The 26,010-nt window shown below is 42.0% G+C and overlaps 1 protein-coding gene across 2 annotated transcripts in view; it reads left to right on the forward strand.

Annotated features, from left to right (window-relative positions):
• LOC109414240 (uncharacterized) overlaps positions 1 to 26,010 on the forward strand; it is a 357,064-nt gene that overhangs the window by 167,981 nt on the left and 163,073 nt on the right. For both annotated transcript variants that reach the window (XR_009997784.1, XM_062852084.1), the window contains exon 4: positions 24,381 to 24,516. Coding sequence is in view for 1 of the 2 variants with exons in the window: in XM_062852084.1 (XP_062708068.1) it covers positions 24,381 to 24,516 (136 nt within the window). In the remaining variant the exon portion in view is untranslated. The remainder of the gene's footprint in view (positions 1 to 24,380; positions 24,517 to 26,010) is intronic.

Consider the following 26,010-nt stretch of genomic DNA (forward strand, 5'->3'; position numbering starts at 1 on the left):
ATCAGCTATACCTAAGGTGGCAGCCCCACCTACGCGACCCCGGTAAGGTAGCCTGTCGAAGCCTTTCAACACTACGAAAAATGAAGTAAGAAATAGAATATGCGAACGATACTCTCGGAAACCGACCCGGTAACGAAATAAGGACCTGGAACGTCAGGACCTTAAATGAACCTGGACGAGTGAGCCTTTTGGCACGTGAATTGCAGAAAGCTGGTGTGTGCGTGGCTGCTATACAGGAAGTGCGGAGGCCCAAAACTGGTGAACGTGAATTCAGGGCGGTGGATCCCGTCGTCAACATGTCGTTCAAATATAACATATACCACTGCGGCAGCGATAAGGCAGAACATGGGGTCGGATTCATAGTGATCGGGAAACAGATGAAGCGAGTTATGAGGTGGAAGCCGATCAACGAGCGGATCTGCGTATTGAGGATTCGGGGTAAATTCTTTAACTACAGCCTGATCAATGTGTATGCGCCGACAAACGAGAAAACCGATGATGTGAAGGATGCGTTTTATGAATGTCTTGACAAGACCTATGGAGAATGCCCAAAACACGACGTTAAGATTGTCATCGGTGACGCCAATGCACAGGTCGGAAGAGAGGACTTTTTCCGTCCAATCATCGGTACGGAGAGCCTTCACTCCGTCATTAATGACAACGGCCTGAGATTAATCAACTTTGCTGCCGCCAGGGGAATGGCCATTAGGGAGCATCCATTAAGTACGTCACGTTAAAATTGGAAATTTTTGACCCCCCCTCCCCCCTTCGTACGGGTTTTTTCCATATCTAATACATTGCTTGTCACACTTTCACAAACCCCCCCTCCCCCCTAGGACCGTGACGTACTTAATGGATGGCCCCTTAGTAGCACCTACTTTGCACGCAAGAGAATCCGCAAGCACATTTGGAGACACCCAAACGGCGAGACTTGCAACCAAATCGACCATGTGCTGGTAGATAGCCGACATTTCTGGGACGTAATAGATGTTAGAACTTTTCAAGGTCCCACCATCGACTCAGATCACTATCTCGTACTTAGTAAGATTCGAGCTCGGTTATCAACCGTGTCGGACTCTAGGAACCGGCGATCGATGCGTTTCAACATCCAGCGGTTTTCAGCAGAAGGTACGGTAGCTGACTATCACCAAAAGCTGGACGAGCGGATAAGTGAGATCAACGAGAGCGATAATCTCAACACTCTGGGGGAGTCTATCCACGGAGCGATGAGTACAGCAGCGCGGGAGGTGATAGGTACTGCTCAAAGACGACCTTGAAACGGGTGGTTCGACGAGGAGTGCCAGAGAGTAAAGGACGAGAAGAATGTTGCCAGAAGCCGGATGTTGGTGTCGGGGACCCGGCAGAGCAGGGAGCGATATAGGGAAGCAAGAGTAGCCGAAAAACGAATCCACCGCAAAAAGAAAAAAGAGCACGAGGAAAATGTAATTGCTCAGGCGCAAGAGAGTATGCAACAGAATGATATGCGGAGATTTTACGAAACTGTCAATGGCGTGCGGGAAAAACAGTGCCTTCTCCCGTCATGTGTAACGACCGTTATGGAAACTTGCTGACAGACAAAACAATGGTGGCTGCCAGGTGGAGAGAGCACTTCGAGGTATTGTTGAACGGTGGGAGTGGAAGAGCGACGGACAGAATTCGAATCGACGACGACGGACAAGCTGTGGAACCTCCAACGCTAGACGAGGTCAAGACAGCCATTAGGGGACTGAAGAACAACAAGGCTGCTGGGAAGGATGAACTCCCGGCCGAGCTTCTCAAGTACGGTAGTGAGCAGCTGTATCAACTCTTACACCGTATTATATTGAAGATATGGGAGGAGGAAGAACTGCATGCTAGTTGGTTGGATGGTCTTATTTGCCCTCTTTTCAGGAAAGGGCATTGACTGGAGTGCGCGAAATACAGAGGAATAACACTCCTCAATTCAGCGTACAAAATTTTGTCCGGAGTTCTGATCCACAGGCTGAGGCCGATTGAAGAGTCCTTCGTCGGCAAATATCAGGCAGGATTTCGTGAGGGCCGATCAACGACGAACCAGATGTTCACCCTGCGGCAGATTCTCGATAAATTTCGAGAGTACAACTTGCAGACCCATCATCTGTTTATTGATTTCAAGGCGGCGTACGATTCAGTGAAGAGAAACGAGTTATGGCAGATTATGGCTAAAATATAAACGACTCATAAAAAAGTGATCATTTTCCATAACAAAATCAGAAATTGCCAATAAAAAAGTAGGGGTGGTAGCAATAATAAACTATAAAATTTCCATAAACAAATCAAAAAGTGCATAAATAATTCAAAACTTCCCATAAATAATTGATTTTCAAGCAATAAAAAATGTCAGAATTTCCACAAATAAATCAACAATTGCAATAAAAAACTATATTTTTTCCAACAAAAAAGTTTAAATTTTCCATAAATAAATCTGATTTTTCCATAAATAATTCAAAAATTCCCAATTGAAAAACATCAAAAAAGCAATTGAAAATTAAGCAATAAATACGAAATAATGAGCAAAGTAAAAGTACCGGTTGAGCCATGCGGCGAAGCCGCATAGAGGATTGAGGAACTGAGGCGGCAGAAGGCCGCCGAAGTTTCCGAAAGCCGATGCGCCGTAACTGCGTCGATTCGGTTCTAGGCAATCCACAGATCCAAGAATTTGCCCGGTATAATGCGAACAGAGATGTTATCCTTTTTTAAAGTCCGACGAGCGTTAGCGAGTTCGGACAGCAAGCGATTGTCTGTTAATTTGCACAATAGTTTCAGTTTTTCTATCATAGTTCTAAGATGTAGTATGTTCGAATTTTTTTGTTGGAAAAAATATAGTTTTTTATTGCAATTGTTGATTTATTTGTGGAAATTCTTACATTTTTGATTGCTCGAAAATCAATTATTTATGGGAAGTTTTGATTTATTTATGCGCTTTTTGAATTGTTTATGGAACTTTTATAGTTTATTATTGCTTCCACCCCTATTTATTTATTGGCGATTTTAGAATTATTTATGGAAAATTTTTAATTTATTATGGGACGATTAATTGGCTGCCGCAGATTATGATCGAACATGGTTTTCCGGCGAAGCTGATTAGACTGATTCGTGCGACGCTTGACGGATCGAAATCAAGTGTACGGGTTGCGGATGAAATTTCGTCATCGTTCGTAACCTTTGACGGACTGAAGCAGGGCGATGCTCTTTCGAACTTACTGTTCAACATAGCACTGGAAGGAGCGATAAGGAGAGTTGGTGTGCACAGGAGCGGAACCATTGTCACGAAGTCGCATATGCTCCTGGGCTTCGCGGACGATATCGACATCATCGGAATCGACCGTCGAGCCGTGGAAGAGGCGTTCGTACCTTTTAAGAGGGAGACTGCGAGGATTGGACTTACGATCAACACCACAAAGACTAAGTACATGATTGCTGGTGTTCAACGTCGGTCCGGCCGTGGTAGTGGTGACGAAGTGGTGCTAGGTGGGGAAAAGCTTGAAGTTGTGGATGAATTTGTTTATCTTGGTACTCTAGTGACGTGCAATAATGATGTTACCCGCGAGGTAAAAAACGGATTGCGGCTGCAAATCAGGCCTTTTTCGGTCTGCGAAACCAGCTGAGGTCCCGCAGGCTGCAAACGAAGACAAAACTCGCGTTGTACAAGTCTCTGATTCTCCCGGTCGCTTTATACGGTCATGAAACGTGGACGTTGAAAGAAGTTGATCGGAGAGCTTTTGAAGTCTTCGGACGTAAAGTGCTGCGAACAATACTCGGCGGTTAACTGGAGGACGGCATCTGCCGGCGTCGCATGAACTACGAATTGTACCAGGTATATATAGAGATGGATATAGTGAAGCGAATACAACACGGCAGGCTGCGGTGGGCTGGACACGTAGCTCGTATGCCGGAGGAACGACAAGCTAAAATTATATTCAGCAGAGAACCAGGAAGGGGTCGTCGGCTTCGTGGGAGGCCGCGCACACGTTGGCTTTTTGCAGTTGAGGAGGACCTAAGGACTCTAAACGTTCAGGACGACTGGAAGCGATTGGCCCAGGACCGAGACCAGTGGAGGCGGATACTTCATTCGGTGTAGACTCACCGCTACGAGTTGTAGCCCATCAAGTATCAAGTATGGGTGAACGGTGCCAAGTTATGTTTGCATAGAACATCCTTCTAGAAGTCAGGCAGGCAAACATACGGAAATTCTTTCTCAATAAAAATTGGCAACTTCCGATTTTTCATGCTTGCAATCAATGTTTTCTGATAAATTCGTTATCAGCCATGTGTTTCCAATGAGATTTGGATTGGGAAACACATGGAGGCGCATGGTTATCACTGTCTATGCTGCCCAAGTTAAGTGGCATCTTACCCTGTTTCAGATGGCTTTTTTGCATCACTTCCATTTGACGAATTAACTTTAAAAACGCCTAAAAATCGATAAAAATGCTTTAACATCGTGAATATTTCCGTGATCTAGGAGGAAGGTGATCACATTTCCTCTATTCTTTTCAATAATATCAGGTACAATGCATATGAGTCACATGAATCACATCTTAAGTTCTACAGGCTAAAACGACTCTAACCCGTACAAAAACAGCTTGTTCTCTTCCAAGCAAGCAGATAATTAGCTGCTGCTTTTAAAGTAAATTGATCTCATCGACCTGTATTGCTCTCGGTGCTATTGGCTGGAGGAGGATGAGAGAAATCCAAGGAGAACCTTTTTCTCGACTATCCCAAGTGCGGCAACCACCAGCCAACCCAGAGTGAATAGTACGGTGGAAACTCATACACAATTACCACAATTTATGATCCTCTCAGACAAAATTAGATGTAAGCGGATTACGAGAAAACGAAGTTAATTATACCTCAGGGGGAAAACTGAGCCCTCGTCGTGTTCTCTATCTCTCTCGCTCTGCCGGTTATGTGCTGGCCGAGCTTTGTACATGTGCGTGGAGTGAAGGAGCTCTCACTGGATGACTGGGGTTAGGTGCCACATCCAAACAGGACACAAACCAAGCGCAAAACAAAATGAGCCAAAAGCTTCTTTTCACAGACGATGACATACTCCTGACCTGAGCGGAGAAAAATCACCATAGATTCAGCAAGAAAGTCTTTTCTTCCAACAAGCTCTGTGTCATCTGCTCTATCCTTTTCACCGGGGCTGGGACGGACAGTAATCCTTCCGGTTGTGCATGCACTGGAAGCCACGATGTAATGATTATAAGACCAAAAGACTAAAGCTTGTGCTTTAGTAATTTTGAAGGCCTATTTCGACTTTCGTTTTCAAAAAATGGTTCTATTTGTATGTGTTCTGTTTTAACCTCATGAAGTTCGGCATAAATGTCATGTCATGGTCGAGCCCACATAGCCGAAGCAGTAAATGACCGGGATTCGCCAAGGCCATGCTGAGCGTCAGGAAGTTTTGATTCCCTATCGGATTACTACACTGTCAATAACTATAGGAGTGCTTATAAAACAGTAAGTTGAAAAGCTTTATTTTTCTCGTTGGTACAATAAACCAAGAAGAAAGTTATTAACAAAAAAAAATCCTAGTCGTGCATTAAGGTCATTTTAACCTAGACGGGCACGCTTAGCGTGTATAACGCCAGCGTGGTTAGCGTTATTGAATGCAAGAAGAAGGTCAAACGCTCGATTTGCAACCGCAGCAATGAGTCAAACTATTTGAATTATTCTACCCGTAGAAATTTTGTCGTATCACGTTCCCAGCAGATAAATTGAAACGTCAATCGTAACCGTTAATCCTTAAACAAAATTTATTGTAACGTGACTTGCACATATTCCATGCTTTTCTTAAGAGGTAAGCAACAATTGGCGAGTTTTTAGCCGTGCAATATTTGGCGATTTAAATCATAGTTCTTGTATCAAAAATCTTGGAAAAGGACAATTTTTCTAATTGTAATAACATCTTTTTCAAAACTTTGCGTTCCAATTTTCTCCGTTGTACCGTAGTGTAATTATTACGAAAACATATTAGAACAGTGAGTCTTCCTTAAAGCAGTGCTGAAAAATTCATTTCGCCATATCTAAATTTAATCACCTACAGCTCATTTCAGAAGCTGAACCTGAGAATATGGTATATGAAAAACTTGTGCGGCTTGACCAGTTCTGCAAGAAATTCACGGAAAACCGCTATTTTTCGAATATTTAAGGTAATTGTCACGGACTACCTTCGAAAAATGCTAATGATATTCACGGTGAATATCATTTGACATTTTTCAAAGGTAGTCCGTGACATTTAACTTATATATTCGAGGAATAACGGAAACCGGTGTCTTTCTTGCAGAACTGGTCTAGCCGTACAAGTTTTTCATGTACCATATTCCAAGGTTTAGCTTCTAAAATAAGCTGTAGGTGGTTGACGAGATGAAATTTTCAGCATTGCTTCCTTAAAATGATGCTCAAACTTTGAAGGTAAAGAAAGACCTTCAATTGATAACCCAAATGAAGTTTAAATAGCGATTTTAAAACAAATAACCTTCTGAGGCCGCACTTCTGGGGCCAACACTGTTCCCTCGAATGTGAGTTTCTCCACCCTGACCATCTTCGCCAAAAACCAACAACCAGAGCAACAAGAGCACCAGGAAAACAAACATGTTCCGGCTCCGAGCGAGACTGAAGACTCCCCCGCCTAATGGATGTTTTATTTATAGCTGAAGGCACTTGAGCCGCTTTTTGTCGGAAGGAGCAAAATTAGTGCTAACAAGAGCAATATTTTTCGCCTTATAGTCACTTTGATTTCCGTTGGCTAAGCTTAGACTTGTTGCATGTTGGCTTATCGTGATGCCTACGTTTAGCTACACCAACATACCTACTGATTTCATTCTAGGTACAGCCATTAGCACCGTTTTGTGGGCGATGACAACAGGGGATGGTCGATAATGATACGGTTTCGCTTGAAGAAATTGCGAGAAGAGTGATGAGATGCGATGAACCTTGTCTTTTTATATGGCCGTAAAATTTGCAAACCTATGTGTTTGAATGCTGATCCTAATTGCTACCCATTTAGATGTTGCCGGAAAAAGTTTGAGTTTTATATTTTCGCCTATCAAATGGTCAGTTGGGCGCCAAAAGTAACACCACGTAGAAATAATCGCACAGCAATCGAAATCAAATTGCAGGAATTAAACGGCTGCGCAGTCTTCAATACGGAAAACAAAGTTTATTCTTTGCGCGACGTTTCGACACTGGGGTTTGTGTCATCTTCAGGGGTAACTAATTGTTCGCCACTAGTATATGGTCCCTTAGAATGTCTAATGCAGTGAAATCAGATATAAGGACTGTTCAATTTAAAAAACGGACAACTTTACAAGGCTATAAAAAAAAGACGCCTAGTTCAAATTTAACCACCCTTGCTTCGTTTTTCAGTACATCATCTATCATTATGGTAATCATTTTTGAATCGAATAAAAATAGTTTTATTTTATAGAAAATCGGCCAGATGTAAAATGAGGTGAAATTTTTGATTGCTGAAATTTGAAAAATAAATAAAATTACTGTTCACATATGGTATATCGTTTTTAATATCAGAAAACTAAGTTCCATGCTGCAGCAGCATGAGTAATAAACATTCTGGCGAAATTTAAACTAAATTGGAAAATTAGTTGTTGAGATATCAAAGTCTCAAGTCAGATCCAATTTTTTTAATAAAATTCAATTGTTAAGCAAAAAGGGCATGAAAATATTAAATGAACAATTATTTTATGCATTCAGGCGAAAGTAGGAATAATGTGGTTTTAAATGCAGAAAACCGCTTTTTAATAGTATTGCTGGTTTGGATACTGTACGCCATTGCGCGTACAGTAATCAAAACAGTTTCGTTCTTTGAAGGTTCTTCCAAATAACAATGCAACCTTATGCAAAATTTAGCATAAGGGAACGTCCATAAATTACGTCACGCTTTAAGGGGGGAAGGGGGGTTCAGCAAAGCGTGACAACTCATACAAAAATTTCAGAGGTCCCATACAAAAAGTGTGACATAGGGGGGAGGGGGGGTTGAAAATGGTCTATTTTTGCGTGACGTAATTTATGGACGTTCCCTAACAATGATGTTGGAAATGAAAACTTTACATCTAATTATTATCAAATAAGGCGTACAATAGCATAGGACCAACTTTGTTGAAAATAAATAATAACAAGATTCGCTAGAGTCGAAAAACTGCATCAATGGAGCAAAAAGTATGCAGTTTTTTACTATGACCATCTTTATGGATTAAATTTTTGATGAAGAATGCAATTTAAAGTAATTTTTTCTTCCGTATCATTCAGAAAGCAATATTCCACTACTCTGGACAAGTTTTCAGCCGAATCCGTTGTGCTTTTGCAACACAGGACTTAAATAAATATGTTTTAATAATTACTATGAAAACAAGGCAACTCACTATATCAAGGTGGAGGCTGCCTTGTGCATTATTACTGACCAACTATTGAGCTTTACCTTTAGTAGAATAGTATGAGATTGCAATACATTGAAAACTTCATGAAAATGTGCATGTTCAATATGTGGAAAGTTATGCCGAATTTTGAGAAATGGGTTTTTATTGATGTTTTACGAAAACCACTTCAGTTACACAATAAAGAACATTTTACTCAATGTTATATTTTTCCTACATTTGAAAATAGCTATAGAAAGTTATGCAAAAAACTGATAATGATTTTATTGAAAAATAAAAAAGATATCGCACAAGCAAGTTGACCGTTTTATAAATTGAACAGTCCTTAAAAATAAGCAATCTTTGAGAGAAATCGAATTGCCACCGATTTTTTTTCAACTTCAGTGCAGTGTCGGTAAACTACAAACCAGTATTCTAGAAAAGCTAACTCATTTCGTGGAGTACTTACCTTACCGATCAGACTAAGGACTGAGTGGCCTCTGCTGTTAATAGTAGCCGTCTCCACTCCACTCGGTCCATGGCTGTTTGTCTCCACTTTACTATTACTTTAGAGCTTTTAGTAGAACTTGTTACTTCAGACTCTAGTTTAATTTAAAAACACTTCACTAATACTTAACTTTTGCAAAAGAAAATAAAAAATGAATAACTCTTTTAAAGAAAAACTAGAAAGGACGAGCAAATTCCTTTTAATTCTACTACTGTGCTTATCTTCGGACAGATAGGCCTATTTCGTCTGTGACTTACAGACTTCTTCAGTGTCAAGTGCTCGACTGAAGAAAACCTCGCATTCGTTGTGGTATTTATACTAGGAGTGTATGTGTAGGTACGTGTGTGGGTAAAAGTGTAGGTATAAAAATGTAGGTACAAAATTGTAGGTACATATTTGTAAAAAAAAGGGGGTGTATCTGCCTGTTAGAAAACAGGGTGTCAATAAGATACCTAAAGCTAGGAAAATTCCTACCGATTTGGTAGGTAGTCAATTGGTGTTTGTTGTGTTATTTTTTCTGCCGATTTGGTAGGTAGTCAATTTGTGTTTTGTGTATTGTGTAATGTTTTGTGTGTGTTAGGTAAAAATTTAAACAGCCACGTGTACCCATTGCCCTGATCCTTGTTAAGTAGTTTTTTATTGTTTTGTTTGTAAATTTCTAAACTTTCTGCAACATCAAGTTTCCATGGGTTTGTAATGTGTCGTAAGAGTTTAATATTTGAAGTATTCATAAAATGTCCTTCATTGAAAATATGTTCAGCAACTTTAGATTTAAAATGATGAATGAGTCCCTTGTCTGTGTCTTTGTGTGCTTTTGATACTTCCGTTATGTGTTCTTTGAATCGTGTGTTGAGTGTGCGTTTTGTTTGTCCTATGTATATTTTGTCACAGTGATTACATGTTACTTTGTAAATACCAGATTTTGTTAAGTTGTCCAACGGGTCTTTCGTAGATCCTAAGAGAGTTTGAAGTTGGTTAGCTTTGCTTGTGAAAACTAATTCAAAGCCAAACTTTCTGAGAATTGGTCGGAGTTTTTTGGTGTCATTGTTGTAGTTCACAGTTATCCGTTTAAGTGTAGGTTCTGTCCGTGTCAGTGTAGTCAAAGAACGTCTGTATTGTTGTTGTGTCTTTTTGTTGATGATCTGTTGTATTGTTTGTTTTGTGTAACCGTTCAACTGTGCTGTTTCGAAAATGTAATTAAGTTCTTTCGTTTTTCCTGTTTCACTAAGTGGAAGTGTCTGCATTCGGTGTATCATGTGATTGAAGGATGCAATTTTGTGTTGATGTGAGTGATTTGATGAATTTGGAATAGTGCGTTGAGTGTGTGTCGGTTTTCTGTAAATTTCGAAGGAAAGTGTTGATTCTTGTTTTACGATGAGTATGTCCAAAAATGGCAGTTGGTTGTTCTGTTCAATTTCACAAGTGAATTCGATGTTTTTGTGTGCATTATTGATATTGTTCAAGATTACAGGTAAAAGATGTTTCTTAACAATGCTAAACACGTCGTCAACGTATCTCCACCAGACTTCAGGAAGCTGTTTGTTGTTTTCTAAGCGTTTTTCCAAATTTGCCATAAAAATTTCACTTAAAAATGGAGAAAGTGGATTGCCCATGGGGGCACCATTAAGTTGTTTGTAGGTTTCATTTCTGAACGAAAAATAATTTTCTTCCATACAAAGTTTGGTTAATTTGATGTATGTACGAACTTTCTTAATCCAATCTGAATTTGAATCTTCATATTGGTTCAGAAGCCAATCTTCTAGTAGGTTAATGGCCTCTTTAACTGGAATGCTTGGAAATAGTGATTTAACGTCGAATGAAACTAAAATTTCATCGTCGTTAACGGATAAATTCTGTACTAGTTCTGTGAATTGTTCGGAATTCTTGACAGATCTACTGTGAAATTTTTTAGGCATGTTTTGGAATTCTTGTACTAAATATTTGGCAATTTTGTGTGTATGTGAACCAATGGCTGAAACAATCTCACGCATTTCATTTCCAGGTTTATGAACTTTGGGAAGTCCTTTTATTCTTGGCAATGAAGGGTTAGATTCTTTCAGGCTTTTAATGACGCTTCCTAAAACTGGTGTAGACTCTTTGAGAGTTTTGTCAACACGTCTTACTAATCCTGGAAGAGGATCAGTACGTTGTTTTCGGTAAGGTCCATTTTGAATCTTGTTATTCATTATTTCATCATAGTCCTCTTTGTTCATGATTACTGTTTTGTTTCCTTTGTCAGCTTTCAGATAGAAAACTGGTTTCTGGTTAAGTTCTTTGATTATTCGTTGTTCTTTCAGGTGTTCTTTGTTCAATTTGTTTTGTTGTGTGTTTTGAATAGTGTTAGCTGTTTGTGTTCTGATTTCTTGAATCTGTGGTGTCTGTAAATTGTTCGTGTTGATAGCTGTTTCAATGTCGATTATGGTTTGTGTTGAATCTGGTTTAGAGTGTACTGCGTAGTTAAGACCTTTGTTGAGAAGGGTCAACTGTTCTTCCGTAAACTGTTCGGAAGAGCGATTGACCACTAACCCAGTTAGTTCTTGTGTTGTGTTTTGTGGTTGTGTAGAAGAACATGTAAACTTCGGATTTTGCATCTTTAATGCTTTAAGTTTTTTATCTAGTAATTTCCTTTTTCTTTCTGATTCACAAAATTCTGCAACTTTTACTTTTGTTAGAAAATTAGGGAAAGATTCAGGATAATCTTTCGCTAACTTTAAATGGAGAGAATAACATTCCAAAGTTTTCATGTTGATCTTGCTGTGTAGTTTTTTGATGCTTTCTTTGATGAGTGTTTGTTCAAGTGTCTTTACTATGTTGGGGTTTGTGGCTGTTTTAACTTTTACCTTGTGACTTACGGGAGTAAGCCTGTACTCTATACACTTCTTGAGAAACGCGATATCCTTGTGTAATCCTGCGATGGTCTTCTTCAACTCGATGAACTTATTCGGCTCTGACTTTGGCTTGGTTGCCATCTTCACTTTACTATTACTTTAGAGCTTTTAGTAGAACTTGTTACTTCAGACTCTAGTTTAATTTAAAAACACTTCACTAATACCCTGTTTTCTAACAGGCAGATACACCCCCTTTTTTTTTTTACAAATATGTACCTACAATTTTGTACCTACATTTTTATACCTACACTTTTACCCACACACGTACCTACACATACACTCCTAGTATAAATACCACAACGAATGCGAGGTTTTCTTCAGTCGAGCACTTGACACTGAAGAAGTCTGTAAGTCACAGACGAAATAGGCCTATCTGTCCGAAGATAAGCACAGTAGTAGAATTAAAAGGAATTTGCTCGTCCTTTCTAGTTTTTCTTTAAAAGAGTTATTCATTTTTTATTTTCTTTTGCAAAAGTTAAGTATTAGTGAAGTGTTTTTAAATTAAACTAGAGTCTGATGTTTGTCTCCAGTTCCGCACTCTGCGTGGGGTCCGCAGATCGCCCTCCACTTGATCAACTCACATAGCTCGCAGCGCACCACGTCTTCTTGTACCGGTCGGATGGCTCTCGAGAACCATTTTAGTCGGGTTGCTATCCGACATCCTGATGACGTGACCCGCCCACCGTAGCCTCCCGATTTTCGCGGTGTGGGCGATGGTTGGTTCTCTCAGCAGCTGATGCAGCTCGCGGTTGGTTCATTCGCCTTCTCCAAGTCCCGTCTTTCATCTGCACTTCGCCGTAGATGGTACGCAACACCTTCCGTTCGAAAACTCCAAGGACGTGTTGGTCCTCTGCACATAGGGTCCATGCTTCGTGCCCATAGAGGACTACCAGTCTAATCAGCGTTTTGTAGATAGCCAACTTCGTGACGGCGAACTTTATTCGATCATAGAGTTGTACGGAGTCCAAAGTAAGTTCGATTTTCTGCCACAATGTGCCGCTGAATCTCCCTGCTGGTGTCATTGTCGGCGGTCATCAGTGAGCTCAAGTACACGAGTTCTTCAACCGCCTCGATTTCATCACCATCGATATAAATTCGGAGTGGCGGGCGCGGTGATTCCTCCCTGGAGCCCTTTGCCATTATGTACTTTGTCTTCGACACATTAATGACTAGTCCGATTCGCCTGGCGGATGTACTTTTCCGCCATCGTCTCAAACTTACGAGCTACAATATCAATATCATCAGCGAAACCAAGCAGCTCAACGGACTTCGTGAAAATCGTTCCACACGTGATTATTTTCGCTCTCCTTATTACACCCTCTGACGCAATGTTGAACAGCAAGCACGAAAGACCACCAGCTTGCCGTAACCCTCTGGGAAATTTGAAGGGATTCGAGAGTGTCCCTGATACTCGAACTACTCACATCACTCGATTCATGGTCGCCTTGATCAATCGCATCAGTTTATCCGGGAATCCATAATCGTGCATAATCTGCCACAGCACAGTGTTCGAAATCGATGATTTTGCGATCAAAATTAAATAACTTTTTTTAGGTTGGATCTTGAGGTTTGGCGTGTTCTACAAAGTTTTTCTGCATGTTAAAAGGCGTCTTCTGATAAAATGTAATTAATGATTTATTCCCCTAGAAGTGAGATAAAAAAATTATTTTTTCTAAAAATTTTTTTAGAGGTTAGGCGTTTTCGGCAAAGTTGTAGCTCATAATAAGAGAAAAAACTTCGTAGAACTTGTCGAAGCTCCACCTCTTACGGTTTTCGAGATATGGATCGTTTTGTGCGAAGTACCCCTAAAACTAGTTTTTTTCAATGTAGCTTTAACAGATAAAATCCTACAGTTTTGTGACCTTCTACAAACTTGTTCAGGACGTCAAAATACACATTTCTTCCGAAGATGTTAAGTCATTATATCTTAAAACAAAAAAAAATATAGGCAAATTTATCATATTTTGAGGTGTACTTTCACCTTAAGCAACTATTTCCGGCGCAAAATGGCGCAGATGGCTCAGTCGGTAGGTGAAAGATTAGACTTTTTAGTATCTCTTGAGGGTGGAAACCCTCGTGGGCAATAGTGGGAAAGGTGTTTTAAATACGAGGCAAAAACTTATTATTTTGCCTGTAATATAAGAAAAATAAATAAAAAAAATAATAATCCAGCTTTCCACGCTCGCCATAATGGCGGATGCTATAAATTAATTTGACAGTATTTGTGCCCCAGTTGAACTGAAATTAATAAACAATATTCTTAGCAACCCTTGACTACCATGGAAAATGTTTTGTTGACCGGTAACTACCGAGAAAAATGGCAAGAAATCAAAAAGTGTCCAACAAAAAAAATTTTGATTTTATTGTCCTAATTAAACTATTTTCTATTTTAGGATTTGTAATATAAGAAAGGTGAATACATGACTGAGCAAAATCTTCTTTTTTTTTCTACCGTGATTCCGATCGACCACCAAGGATCCCACTTGAATCATTGAATTAACCCAGATCCTGATTGGTGACCTCGGAGGAGTTGCACAGTCCTAGAAGAGGACTGACCTTCCGGAGTGGGTATTCAAGACCTTCTACCTCCAGGGTCCCAGGACGTGTTAGTAGGGGAGAGCTTTAATTGTGGGAGTCTAAAAACAAATATTATTATTGTAGAGGATGGTGCCGACGAATGGGCCGGAAACACCGGTAGGCACCGGTTTTGAACCAGTATCGAATGTGGAAGTCCGTAGAGGAGTGCATAGATGGATGGGCCGGGCGACACAGTGGAGCAACGGTTTCGAATCACCACACTTGATGAACGTGCAGGTAGACGAGAGCTTGACGATAACCCGCGAGACGGCTTCAGGCATCACGGATCGACGGCCTTACCGGAGCCGGAGAGAAGGCGTGAATGCGTGGCGACGTGACAACGATTGTCCACAGTAACAGTCGGGTAGGCCCACCGAATGGTTTCTCCGGTGCTTGCTGACACGGATGGCTGTAGAAGTCGTATGGGACCACCGAAGAGCTTGGCTTGACGCTTTCGTACTTTGCGGGCAGCCCCGGTCACCTTGGAGTTCACAGAGATGGCGGGCAGCCACAGGGTCCCGCTCAGTTGTATGCTCGCCATATGTGGTCGACGTGGGTAAGGCCGCGTTGAGAAAATTGATGAAAAATCCTGCAGGATTGGTGGAGCAAAGCTTCGCTGATCTGCCAGTCTCACCCTGGGACTTATCAAAGTCATGGTGGTCTAAACTAGCTTGAAACACTTTCCAAAAAAACGAAAGACTTGACTCGACACTTTTTTGCTCACCGATTTCATTTGGACGTTGCTGTCTTTAACAAATTTACCGTCTCACATCGTACCAGCATAAAACAAAATGTTACCGTACGACACCAACGCTATTCAATCGCTATTCAAGATTTCTTCTGAAAACCCGTGTAGGATACCCATTGATTTTCGTCAAAATATTCTTTGTATCTCCTTGTAGGAAAAAAAAAAACGCTTAAATTCTATGATATCTCTAATGTTAATTATTCTTTGGTTTTTACGGAATCTCCGACAGATGTCGCTTGATTTTTCTTCATAATCCCGAAAAGAAATCTCCCGTAACACCAAACATAAATATTTCTTTATTTAGAAGTCCGGCAAGAAGTTGTCATAGATTTCCACATGAATGGCGGAAGAAGGTGAAGATATGACGAATCCATACCATGAATTTTCAAGAGCATAGATCTGAAGAACCGAGTGTCGGTTTGCGCTCAAAAGTTGATCGATTGGTCACCATCAGCGGGTAACCAAACGATCAACTTTTCAGCGCAATCCAACTATCGGTTCCCCAGGTTTGAGCTTCTGAAAATTTGAGGTGTGGCTTCGTCATATCTTCACCAGCATCACTATCGCCACGGAATATTATCAGAATAAACTGACAATTTCAAAGGGATTCTCACGTAGTGCCAATTGGAACTCATAAAAATTGCGAAAGAATGAGAGAAATGCCACTTAAAACTATTATTTTTTCTAGTTTATTAAATATATGGTCTAAAGCTGAGCCGTCTACAGTGGTGAAGGGAACAAATGTGGAATTTCTTGAAAACTAATTTTCGAAGACGTGAAATTCTGACGCAGAACATTTTAGAAGAAAATTAAATCTTCTTGTTGAAGAACAATAATAGAACATTTCTACTCTTTGGCGGAATTGAGCGCCAGAATTCTCCCACGAGACAATAAGGGATTAAATCCAAATCTGTAGTTTAAAACGGATACAATTTGCTGCAAGAACTCGATTATTGAAAGTCAGCAAAAACGAGAATTTTTGGTATGCTCCTTCCGATACTGCAAAATTATTCACGAAATTCCCCACTATGTCACTCGGCATTCCTCTACGGACTCCCACATTCAACACTGGTTCAAAACCGGTGCCTACCGGTGTTTCCGGTGTTTCGTCGGCACCCTCCTATACATTAGCATGTGGTGCACTGCCGCACACCATCACCGCCCGCCGCCTAGAATCTTCAATAATATTTGTTTTAGGACTCCCGCATCTGAAGCTCTCCTCTACTAACACGCTCTGGGACCCGGGAGGTAGAAGGTCTTGAGTACCCACTCAGGAAGGCTAGTGCAAATCTAGGACCGCACAACTACTCCGGGGTCACCAGTCAGGATATTACAAAACCTAAAATAGAAAAAAGTTTAATTAGGACAATAAAATCAAAATTTTTTTTTGTTGGACATTTTTTGATTTCTTGCCATTTTTCTCGGTAGTTACCGGTCAACAACACATTTTCCATGGTAGTCAAGGGTTGCTAAGAATATTGTTTATTAATTTCAGTTCAACTGGGGCACAAATACTGTCAAATTAATTTATAGCATCCGCCATTATGGCGAGCGTGGAAAGCTGGATAAAGATGCCCGCAGTAATTTTTACTGCATTGCGCAATTTTCAGAAATATTTTACAACATTTTTGAGCATTGTGCTTACCAAACAGAATATTTTTTGATGATTTTTAATTCATATTGTTAACTATCAGATGGTCAAGTAATTTCTGATAAAGTTACTTTAAAATTAACTGTTTGAAGTTTTTTTCGAGGCAATATTCATGTTATGTAGCGCTAGAAATAGGAGAGAGGAAATATTTTACAGTTCAAGATGTGCATCAAAACACAGAGTAGATTTTTTTTTCATGTATTTATATTTGTTGTTGTTTAACTTTTTAACTTCGGACACAGTATCGGAAAATATCAGGAGAAGCTTTGATTCCCGATAGCAGATTAACAGCTTTTTGGATGATTCACGAGTTTCACTTCCAACTGGGGAGCAATTGAAATATATTTTAACAGTATTTTTCACAAACATCGGGTTGAAAATAATGAAATTGCACATTTGATAAAAACGATTTGCTTTGTTTTCATCAGAATATCGTCAAAATGTGAATTGAAGATTGCGAAATCACAATTGGGTTCTTTAGGGGTATCCGGATTATTTTATAATCGGATTCTCCACCCAAAAATTAGTCGAAATCCAAAATTTCATAATTTTTTGAGTAAGGAAACTATTTTTAAAATGCATTTAAAGTTTGTATGTTTTTTTTTTGTTCGGGTCGAACTGTCATTTTATCCACGAAAATAAAATGTAATTTTAACCATCAAAACAAAGCTATTGGAATCCAATAAAATCACGTGATACTCAGAAAAATGAGCTCTATCGGTTAGGCTATAGAAAATAACAATATTTTATTCACTAAGCAACCCAATTATCTTAATAGTGTTTTTAAATTTTGGATTTTTTTTTTTATTTTTTACAAGAGAGCGCCTTTTTCTGAGCCACCATATTTTTTTTAGATTTTTAGAACTTTATTTCGGTACTTGAAATTAACTTCTAAGAGATTTTTTGATCACCTTTTGACAGCTCCGCCCAGTACAAAATGCGACAAGGGGTGATTCGACAAATCGCTCCCATACAAACTTGAAATTGATTTTTAAATAGGGTCCCGGGCACTAAAATTAATAAAAATTTGAATTTCGGCTCAGTTTGGCATGCAGATTCAGAATATGGAAGTGTCTCAACATCGCTAAAGAAGCCAATTAGAACTGCGAAGGTATTTATCAAAACGCATTTGCTATTCTAACCATTATAGCTATTCAATTTTATGACTATTGGGTAGGTTTGAGCATATGTTGTCATGAGTTTGAAGCGTTGTAAAGATTCTGCCGGAAGCAACACAGTGCATTAAAAATTACTGCGGGCATCTTAATTATATTTTTTTATTTATTTTTACAGTATTACAGTCAAAATAATAAGTGTTTGCCTTGTATTTAAAACACCTTTCCCACTATTGCCCACGAGGGTTTCCACCCTCAAGAGATACTAAAAGGTCTAATCTTTCACCTACCGACTGAGCCATCTGCGCCATTTTGCGCCGAAAATAGTTACTTAAGGTGAAAGTACACCTTAAAATATGATAAATTTGCCTATAACTTTTTTGTTTTAAGATATAATGACTTAACATCTTCGGAAGAAATGTGTATTTTGACGTTCTGAACAAGTTTGTAGAAGGTCACAAAACTGTAGGATTTTATCTGTTAAAGCTACACTGTAAAAACTAGTTTTAGGGGTACTTCGCACAAAACGCTCCATATCTCGAAAATTGTAAGAGATGGAGCTTCGACATGTTCTACGAAGTTTTTTCTCTTATTATGAACTACAACTTTGCCAAAGACGCCGAACCTCTAAATCATTTTTTTGAAAAATAAAATTTTTATCTCACTTCTAGGGGGATTAATCATTAATTACATTTTATCAGAAGATGCATTTTAACATGCAGAAAAACTTTGTAGAACACGCCATACCTCTAGAACCAACTTAAAAAAAGTTATTTAATTTTGATCGCAAAATCATTGATTTCGAACACTGTGCACATCTGTTCTCGATCAATTGTATCATACGCCGATTTGAAATCGATGAACAAGTGATGTGTGGGCACGTTGTATTCGCGGCATTTCTGCAACACCTGGCGGATGGCGGACATCTGGTCCGTTGTAGCGCGTTCACCCATGAAACCAGCCTGATATTGCCCCACGAACTCACTTGCAACCGGTGATAGACGGCAGCATAAAATTTGAAAGAGCATCTTGTAGGCAGCGCTCAGTATTGTGATCGGGCGATAGTTCCCGCAATCCAACTTGTCGCCCATTTTGTAGATGGGACACACGATCCATTTCTCCGGTAATACTTCCTCCTCCCAAATCCTTGAAATGACCCAGTGTAGTGCTCTCACCAGTGCTTCTCCACCATATTTTAGAATCTCGCTTGGTAGTTGATCTGCTCCAGCGGCTTTTTTTTACTTCTAAACCATAGGGGGATAAATCTGCTCAACAGACAGCCTAACAGGAAGGTAACGGTAGTGTGGGGTTAAGGCCGTTTTCTACAACACTAGTAAAAGCCAGGACTACTCTCTCCTCGACCCACTGAAACACATTCCTATGGTCGCCAAACCCTGCGTCTCTCCGGAACCACCAAGAAGGTATTGCTTCAGAGAGGGGCTAGTGCATATCGCACCCACAAGGTTAGCTGCCGTAGCCTAGCAGCAACGAACATCGATGACTCGCTCTGGAGAGTCCATCACGGCAGCATGCTGGCGCTTAGCCAGTTTCCCGAGTGGTCATCGCCACTCCCTTTGTCCTCGGAAGGCGGGCAGGGTCAACCCCACCCGCGCCCAACTGCTTAGCAGACATCAAGAACTGATGCCCACGTGCAACCCGATCTGACCTGCCTGTAAGGAAGGGTATCACTACCCTTCAGGCCCTATCAGATGCACCCGAAGGTTGCAGACAGCAGGGTCTCACCTACCCCGACCCTTGCCGGGGACCCCTTTCCAACCGCGGGTTCGGATCCAACCCAGTAGACCGACGCCACGACAGCACCGCTATCGAGACTTCCTTTCCGCGGCCACTTAATCGCTGTAAGGGTCGATCTCGACCGCAGGGCACCGGTATGACCTACGAAGCCGACTTCGAACCCCTGGACCACCTCTTGTACTGCATCTGGACTAGCCATTCTCCGAGTCCACGCGCCACCTCCTCTGTAGCTCCCAGACGATGTGGGTGATAGCCGTTGAAATGGCATTCCAGCTAACCTCATCCCTACACATCCTCTGGACCAAGTTGTCCGGAGTTGTGTCCTCCCCGCATGTGGCAAGCATGCGGTCACGCATTGTGCGAACACGCGGGCACACGAACAAAACGTGTTTCGCCGTTTCCTCTAAACCATTGCACACTAGGCATTCGGGAGAATCCGCATGCCCGAAACGGTGTAGATACTGTCGGAAGCAACCATGACCTGTAAGGACCTGTGTCAGGTGGAATGTAACTTCCACATGGCCCCTATTAATCCAACTATCTACCCTCGGTATCAACCTATGGGTCCACCTTCCTTTGGTGGAACTGTCCCACGCGCGCTGCTATCTGACCATGGAGGCCATCCTGGCAGTCCTGCGCAGGGTCGTGCAATTTCGAAAGGAAAACATGACGTACGACGACTGTAGCAAATCGTTTCCCATGCGAACGGACTGCTGTGATGCTTCATCTCTCACCCAGCAACACACTCGTTCGTTGCTGCTACAGAAACGAGTGTGTATGAAACATGGGATGATACACTTGGATTTTCGTTTCATTTATGAGTCATTGAAATACTTCAGCATGCTAAAAACACTATTTAAACAACATTTTTAAATAGTGGTGCACGCCAATAGAATGATAATTATGTTTTATGAAAGAGGATAACAAATTCGACCACTTAAATCCAATTAACCGGCGCCCGTAACCATTGAGAGACTAGCGCGCACCAGTGAGACACTAATGCTCTGACGGGTGAAGCACAAGCAATGCGACCGGGTGGGAGACTACCGAGTGCTACGATGAGTGGAAAACTTTTTTTTTAACGACCGAAACATTAGAAAAATGTATGAAACACTTGAAGTGACTCATTCAAATGTTGCATGAAAGTGTATCATTGAAACGAAATTGTACGCCCCTGGTCCTGCGTATGCCTCTTGTTCCGCGCATTTCGAAGCACTCCATGTCCTCACTGATAAGAATGCTGATAGGCACCATACCAGTAATGGCGCAGAGAGCGTCGTGTGACACGGTACGGTACGCGCTCGCAACCCTCAGGCGCATAAGCCTGTAAGTACTTTCCAGCTTCCATCGGTAGCATTAAGTACTTAGCGCGGTGCCCCACGCCGGGCCGCCATACCTCCATAGCTCTAGTTTCCTGGACCGCATCCACGCCTCCACAACCTTAATCGAGTGTTCAGTAGTCAACTTCACCTCCTCGATCGTTTCACCGTAGACTTCAAGCGTAATGTCGTCGGCAAATCCGACAATCTCCACTCCCACTGAGTACTCTAACCTCAACACCTCGCCGTACATGACATTCCATAACACCGGACCCAAGATGGAACCTTGCGGGACTCCTGAGGTTATGTGAAAGCCCTTCCGACCCACCTCCGTGTCGTAAACTAGTACGCGATTCTGAAAGTAGCTTTCGAGAATCTTGTACAAGTACTCCGGTATCCCCAGACGTAAGAGCGCATCGGCAATAGCAGACCAGCTGGCGCTATTAAACGCATTCCTTACGTCCAGAGTCACTACCGCGCAGAAGCGGATTCCCCTCCTCTTAGGCTCGAGTGCTTTCTTGGAACTCCGTCCGGACCTGGTGCCTTACCTACGCTAAGGGACTTAGCTATCCCCGCAAGTTCCATATCGGTGACCCTCTCCTCATCGCCAGCCCCAGTCCCCGGCTGTCCTACGAAAGGAGACCAAGGACTAGGAACATGACGCGGAAAAAAGTCCTCCAATGATCGCCTCCAACATCTCTGGAGATTGCTCTGTAGGAGCCATCACACCTCACGTCTTGGCCATAACGATCCTGTAGGCGTCACCCCACGGGTTCGTATTGGCACTCTGACAGAGACCCTCAAAGCAGGCCTTTTTGCTTGCTCTTATCTCGGTCTTAAGCGCGGCTTTTGCAGCGGCGAACACCACCCGCCGTTTGTTTCGCTCTTCCTCTGATCGTGCTCGCTGCATCCGCCGCCTAGCCCGTAGGCAGGCGCGGCGCAGGTCCGCAATCGCGTCGGTCCACCAGTAAGCCGGTGGCCTCCCATTTCTAGGGTGGACTCGCCTAGGCATGGTCGAATCACACGCACGTGAGAGCACCGCTATCAGCTCATCGCCGTCTAAACCGATTAAGTTTTGCTCACGGCGGAGCGCCTCCCTAAATACCTCTTAGTCGAAGTATGCTCCAGCGGCTTTGTTGTTTTTAAACCGGCCAACCTCCTCCTCAATCTATTGGGGGTCAGGAGCCGGAAGTCTTTCGTCCTGTACACATACTTCCAGATCGATTACCACGCCACCTTCGGTACTTGCAACGTTGCCATTGATGTGCTCATCGTAATGCTGCCGCTACCTCTTGACCACCGCACGCTCGCTGATGAGAAGATTCCCGTGATTGCCTCGGCACATGTCGGCTTTTGGCACAGCCTCTGCGTGAGCGGTTCAGCTTCTCGTAGAACTTCCGTGCGGCCTGTTTCGCCGGAGAGTTGCGTCAATTTTCTCCTGTATCCGGTTAAGGATCACATTGCAGAGGTCTTTGAGAACGATGCACAGTAACATCGCATACAGTCACCCTTTTTGTGCCTTTACTAAGATGCCTTGCATCCAGTTGACCAGAAATGTCGCGGTTTCCCATATGTTGCAGAATAATTGTTGCAGCAGTTGTGGAGCTATCTCGGGATCAGTTTTGAGTATCTCGGCTGATGTGCGTTCGACTCCCGGGGCCCTGTTCGATTTCATGCTACGGATGGCTACTTCTATTTCCTGCAATGATGGAGCCGGCACTTGTAAATGGTTTCCAAAATGCTCGATCCAGCGTTTCAGCTGATCCGCCATCGTATCACCGGTATTTGCGGTTTTCTCGCCTTAGTCGGCTCGGGAGTCCAACCACGCTCTTTTGTTCCGCCTATATGAGCGTTCCACTTCCTCGTCGAGGGCCGAATAGCGCTGACGGGTAACGGATTTGACTCCTCTTATTTACACTCGCTCTATCATGACTTTAGCGTTTCTTCGAGCTTCTATCTTCCTCTAGGTGTCATCTGTAGTTCACTGCTTTCTCTGGGTGCGTAGCTCACCCAAATTATTCTTGTCTGTGGCGATGAAGGCGCTCCATTGATCACGGTTCTGCAGCTCCTCGACGAAAGACCTTTTCACCGCAGTGTCTTCCAGTCGGCGTGTATTGAACCAGCGCTCGATTTTCTTATCCCGTTGATATATCCTTGCAAAGCACAGCCGGATCTCGCCGATTAGGAGCTGATGGTTGGTCGCAATGCCGGCGCTACGTTTGTTCCGCACATCAAGGAGGCTCTGTCTCCATATTCGGCTGATGCACTGCCGTGTGCAAAATAGTTGTCCCATATTAATAGGGATTCCCATAGAACACGGTCAACTATGCTGCACAAGTCCAGATGTGGTCGATTTGATTTTCCGTAACACCAGCACGGGTAACCCATGTCACTTTGTGCACTGGCCGTTGAGGAAAGAGCTTTCCACCAATCACCATGTCATTGTTGCCACAACACTCTGCATACAGTTCTCCGTTCTCGCTCATTTCTCCGGGACCTTGACGTGCTCATAGTCCGAGTTGTCGGAATCAACTTTCGTGTTGAAGTCTCCCATGAGGATCTTCATCACCTTCTTTAAGACACTAGTCATACTCAAACATTCTAGAAATAGGCATTAGTCATGCAGCAAGTTTAGGCAAACAAGGCCAAAATCTAACGTCATCCTGCCTTAAGGGTGGACGGGACGGTCGAGGAAATATCCGCCATTGCTCTGTTTCTACTAAGATGGCAATCTCAGATTCTACTTCATATAATGGAACAAAAATCTATCATTGTGTATGCTCACTTGCAGTGCATATGTTGATTGTTTTTCAGCCTCATCTGTGCGATAGAAATCGAGATTACCATCTCCAAAATCGCGAGGCAAATTGTTAGAAAGAGAGGGAAGATAGGAAAAATAACACAGCGTCCCGATTCACCTTAAATTTCATATTTGATGCTTGCTTTCACCGTCACAATCTTTTGTTAGGCTGTGACAGTTTTTGAAAGAGGTGTGATAACAACAGAATAATATTAGATATCCTCAGGCATTTGTATCCGGCAATCAATGTTTGTGGCATGTAGGCAAATATGATTATAAAGCCTCCCATATTGATTTAGTCCTGCATTATGTATCGATTTTTTTTACTACTCGGACTGTTATTAGTTTTTGGACTTTCAGGGTGTGACAACGCCTGTTAGTCCGTAGTACCAACCAGCATCGTTCTACGGACACATTGACGCGAAACCCAATTTTGTCCCCCGCAGGTATCCATCACCAGGTCTTTCAACCGGCTTTAAATTACAACATTGTTTCCGTCCGACAGCTTTTTTTCCCTCCCCAATTCACATGATTTACCGATCTCGGCCCGCCACGGATACTGTTTGCGTACAAATGTTTCATCTCTCTTTTCCGTGCTCTTTTTTTTTCATTCTCTTCCGCAGGGGAACATCCGGCATAGATATTGATTTACGGCGCGTGGATATTGATCAATGCCCGCAGAAAAGTTCTCCATCTGGTGCTCCGCAGCCGCTGAACATTTTCGCCGGGACGGACAAGTGCAAGCCGCGAACGACAGAGGTGGGTTCCTAGTTGTTTCGAAAGTTTGTTTCATTTTTCACGTAATTACAGCGCTCACGCGGTTTTGCTCCATCCGAGATGCGGCTTCCCTCCGAATATGGAGCAATACAGTGTTATCAAATTTTGTTTTGATGTTTGTTTTTACTCCTGTTTGCGATATTGCTTTTCTTGGGCAAACAGCGAGGGGTGTCGCTTTTCATGTGGTTTCATAAATTGACTTTATTTGTGCAACACATGGCATTGTTATGAACGATTGCGTGATGAGAATAAATTGAATAAATTCGATAAATCCTTGAATGAACAGTGTGTCCGATATACATATTTGATAAGTTACATTTCGAACTTGTTAAACGAAAAACATCTTTATCATTTTTTTACCATTGAAAGATGAGAATAAGATCTTTTGAACAAGATTTAAAGCTTTGAAATCGGGTTGTGCCATTTTGGATTGTACGACATTTCCCCGAAAACCAGGTCCCCGAATGAAGTTTCCCCGAAAGTTTTTTCCCCGAATAACGATTCCCCGAATGAACCGTTTCCCCGAATAGACCGTTTCCCCGAAATATTTATTAATCATTTTTCAAAACTGGTTTCTGAAAATTTTCCTGATGAATAAGATCTGTTTTTTTTTTGTTTATATTTATGTGTATTTTAACTTATAGCTAATTCTACACTTCGTGACTATAAGATCTGTCCGAATTAGTCATTGGAACGAAAATGTAGACTGGGCCAATGTGCAAGCTTTAGAAGAACTGTTCAACCGATTTATGACCACCTTGGAGTTTCTTTTTTGGCTTTGACACAATTGACGAAATGATGGATATATCATCATGCATTTAATAAGTGCATGGAACACTTATTAGGGCTTGCCCATGAACTACACTGTGGTGCATAATTGATCGGACAAACGCCGATTTTCATACAAAATGACCAAGTTTGAGATGGTGTACCTATAGTTTGCTTTGGTGGATTGAGCTCATTTTTTGACACGGAACTACGAATATACTGAATTTTGTGTGTACAAAGTATAAAATGTTTTCGTTCACAGGTCTGGGCGTGACAAGGCGTTGAAAATATTGCAAAAGTGATCGGACAGCGGTACCCCTTTGATTTACACGCGAGCCGCTGTCCGATCACTTTTGCAATATTTTCAACGCCTTGCCACGCCCAGACCTGTGAACGAAAACATTTTATACTTTGTATACAAAAAATTCACAAAATGCTGACTAGACTGATTAAAGCAACGATGGACGGTGTGCAAAACTGCGTAAGGGTTTCGGGTGAACTATCCAGTTCATTCGTATCTCGCCGGGGACTGCGACAAGGTGACGGACTCTCATGTCTACTCTTCAACATCGCGCTGGAAGGTGTGATGCGACGAGCCGGGCTCAACAGCCGGGGAACGATTTTCACAAAATCCGGTCAATTTGTGTGCTTTGCGGACGACATGGACATTATCGCTAGAACATTTGGAACGGTGGCAGAACTGTACAC

The sequence above is a fragment of the Aedes albopictus genome, chromosome 2 (genome assembly GCF_035046485.1).
Source record: "Aedes albopictus strain Foshan chromosome 2, AalbF5, whole genome shotgun sequence".
Lineage (NCBI taxonomy): Eukaryota > Metazoa > Arthropoda > Insecta > Diptera > Culicidae > Aedes > Aedes albopictus.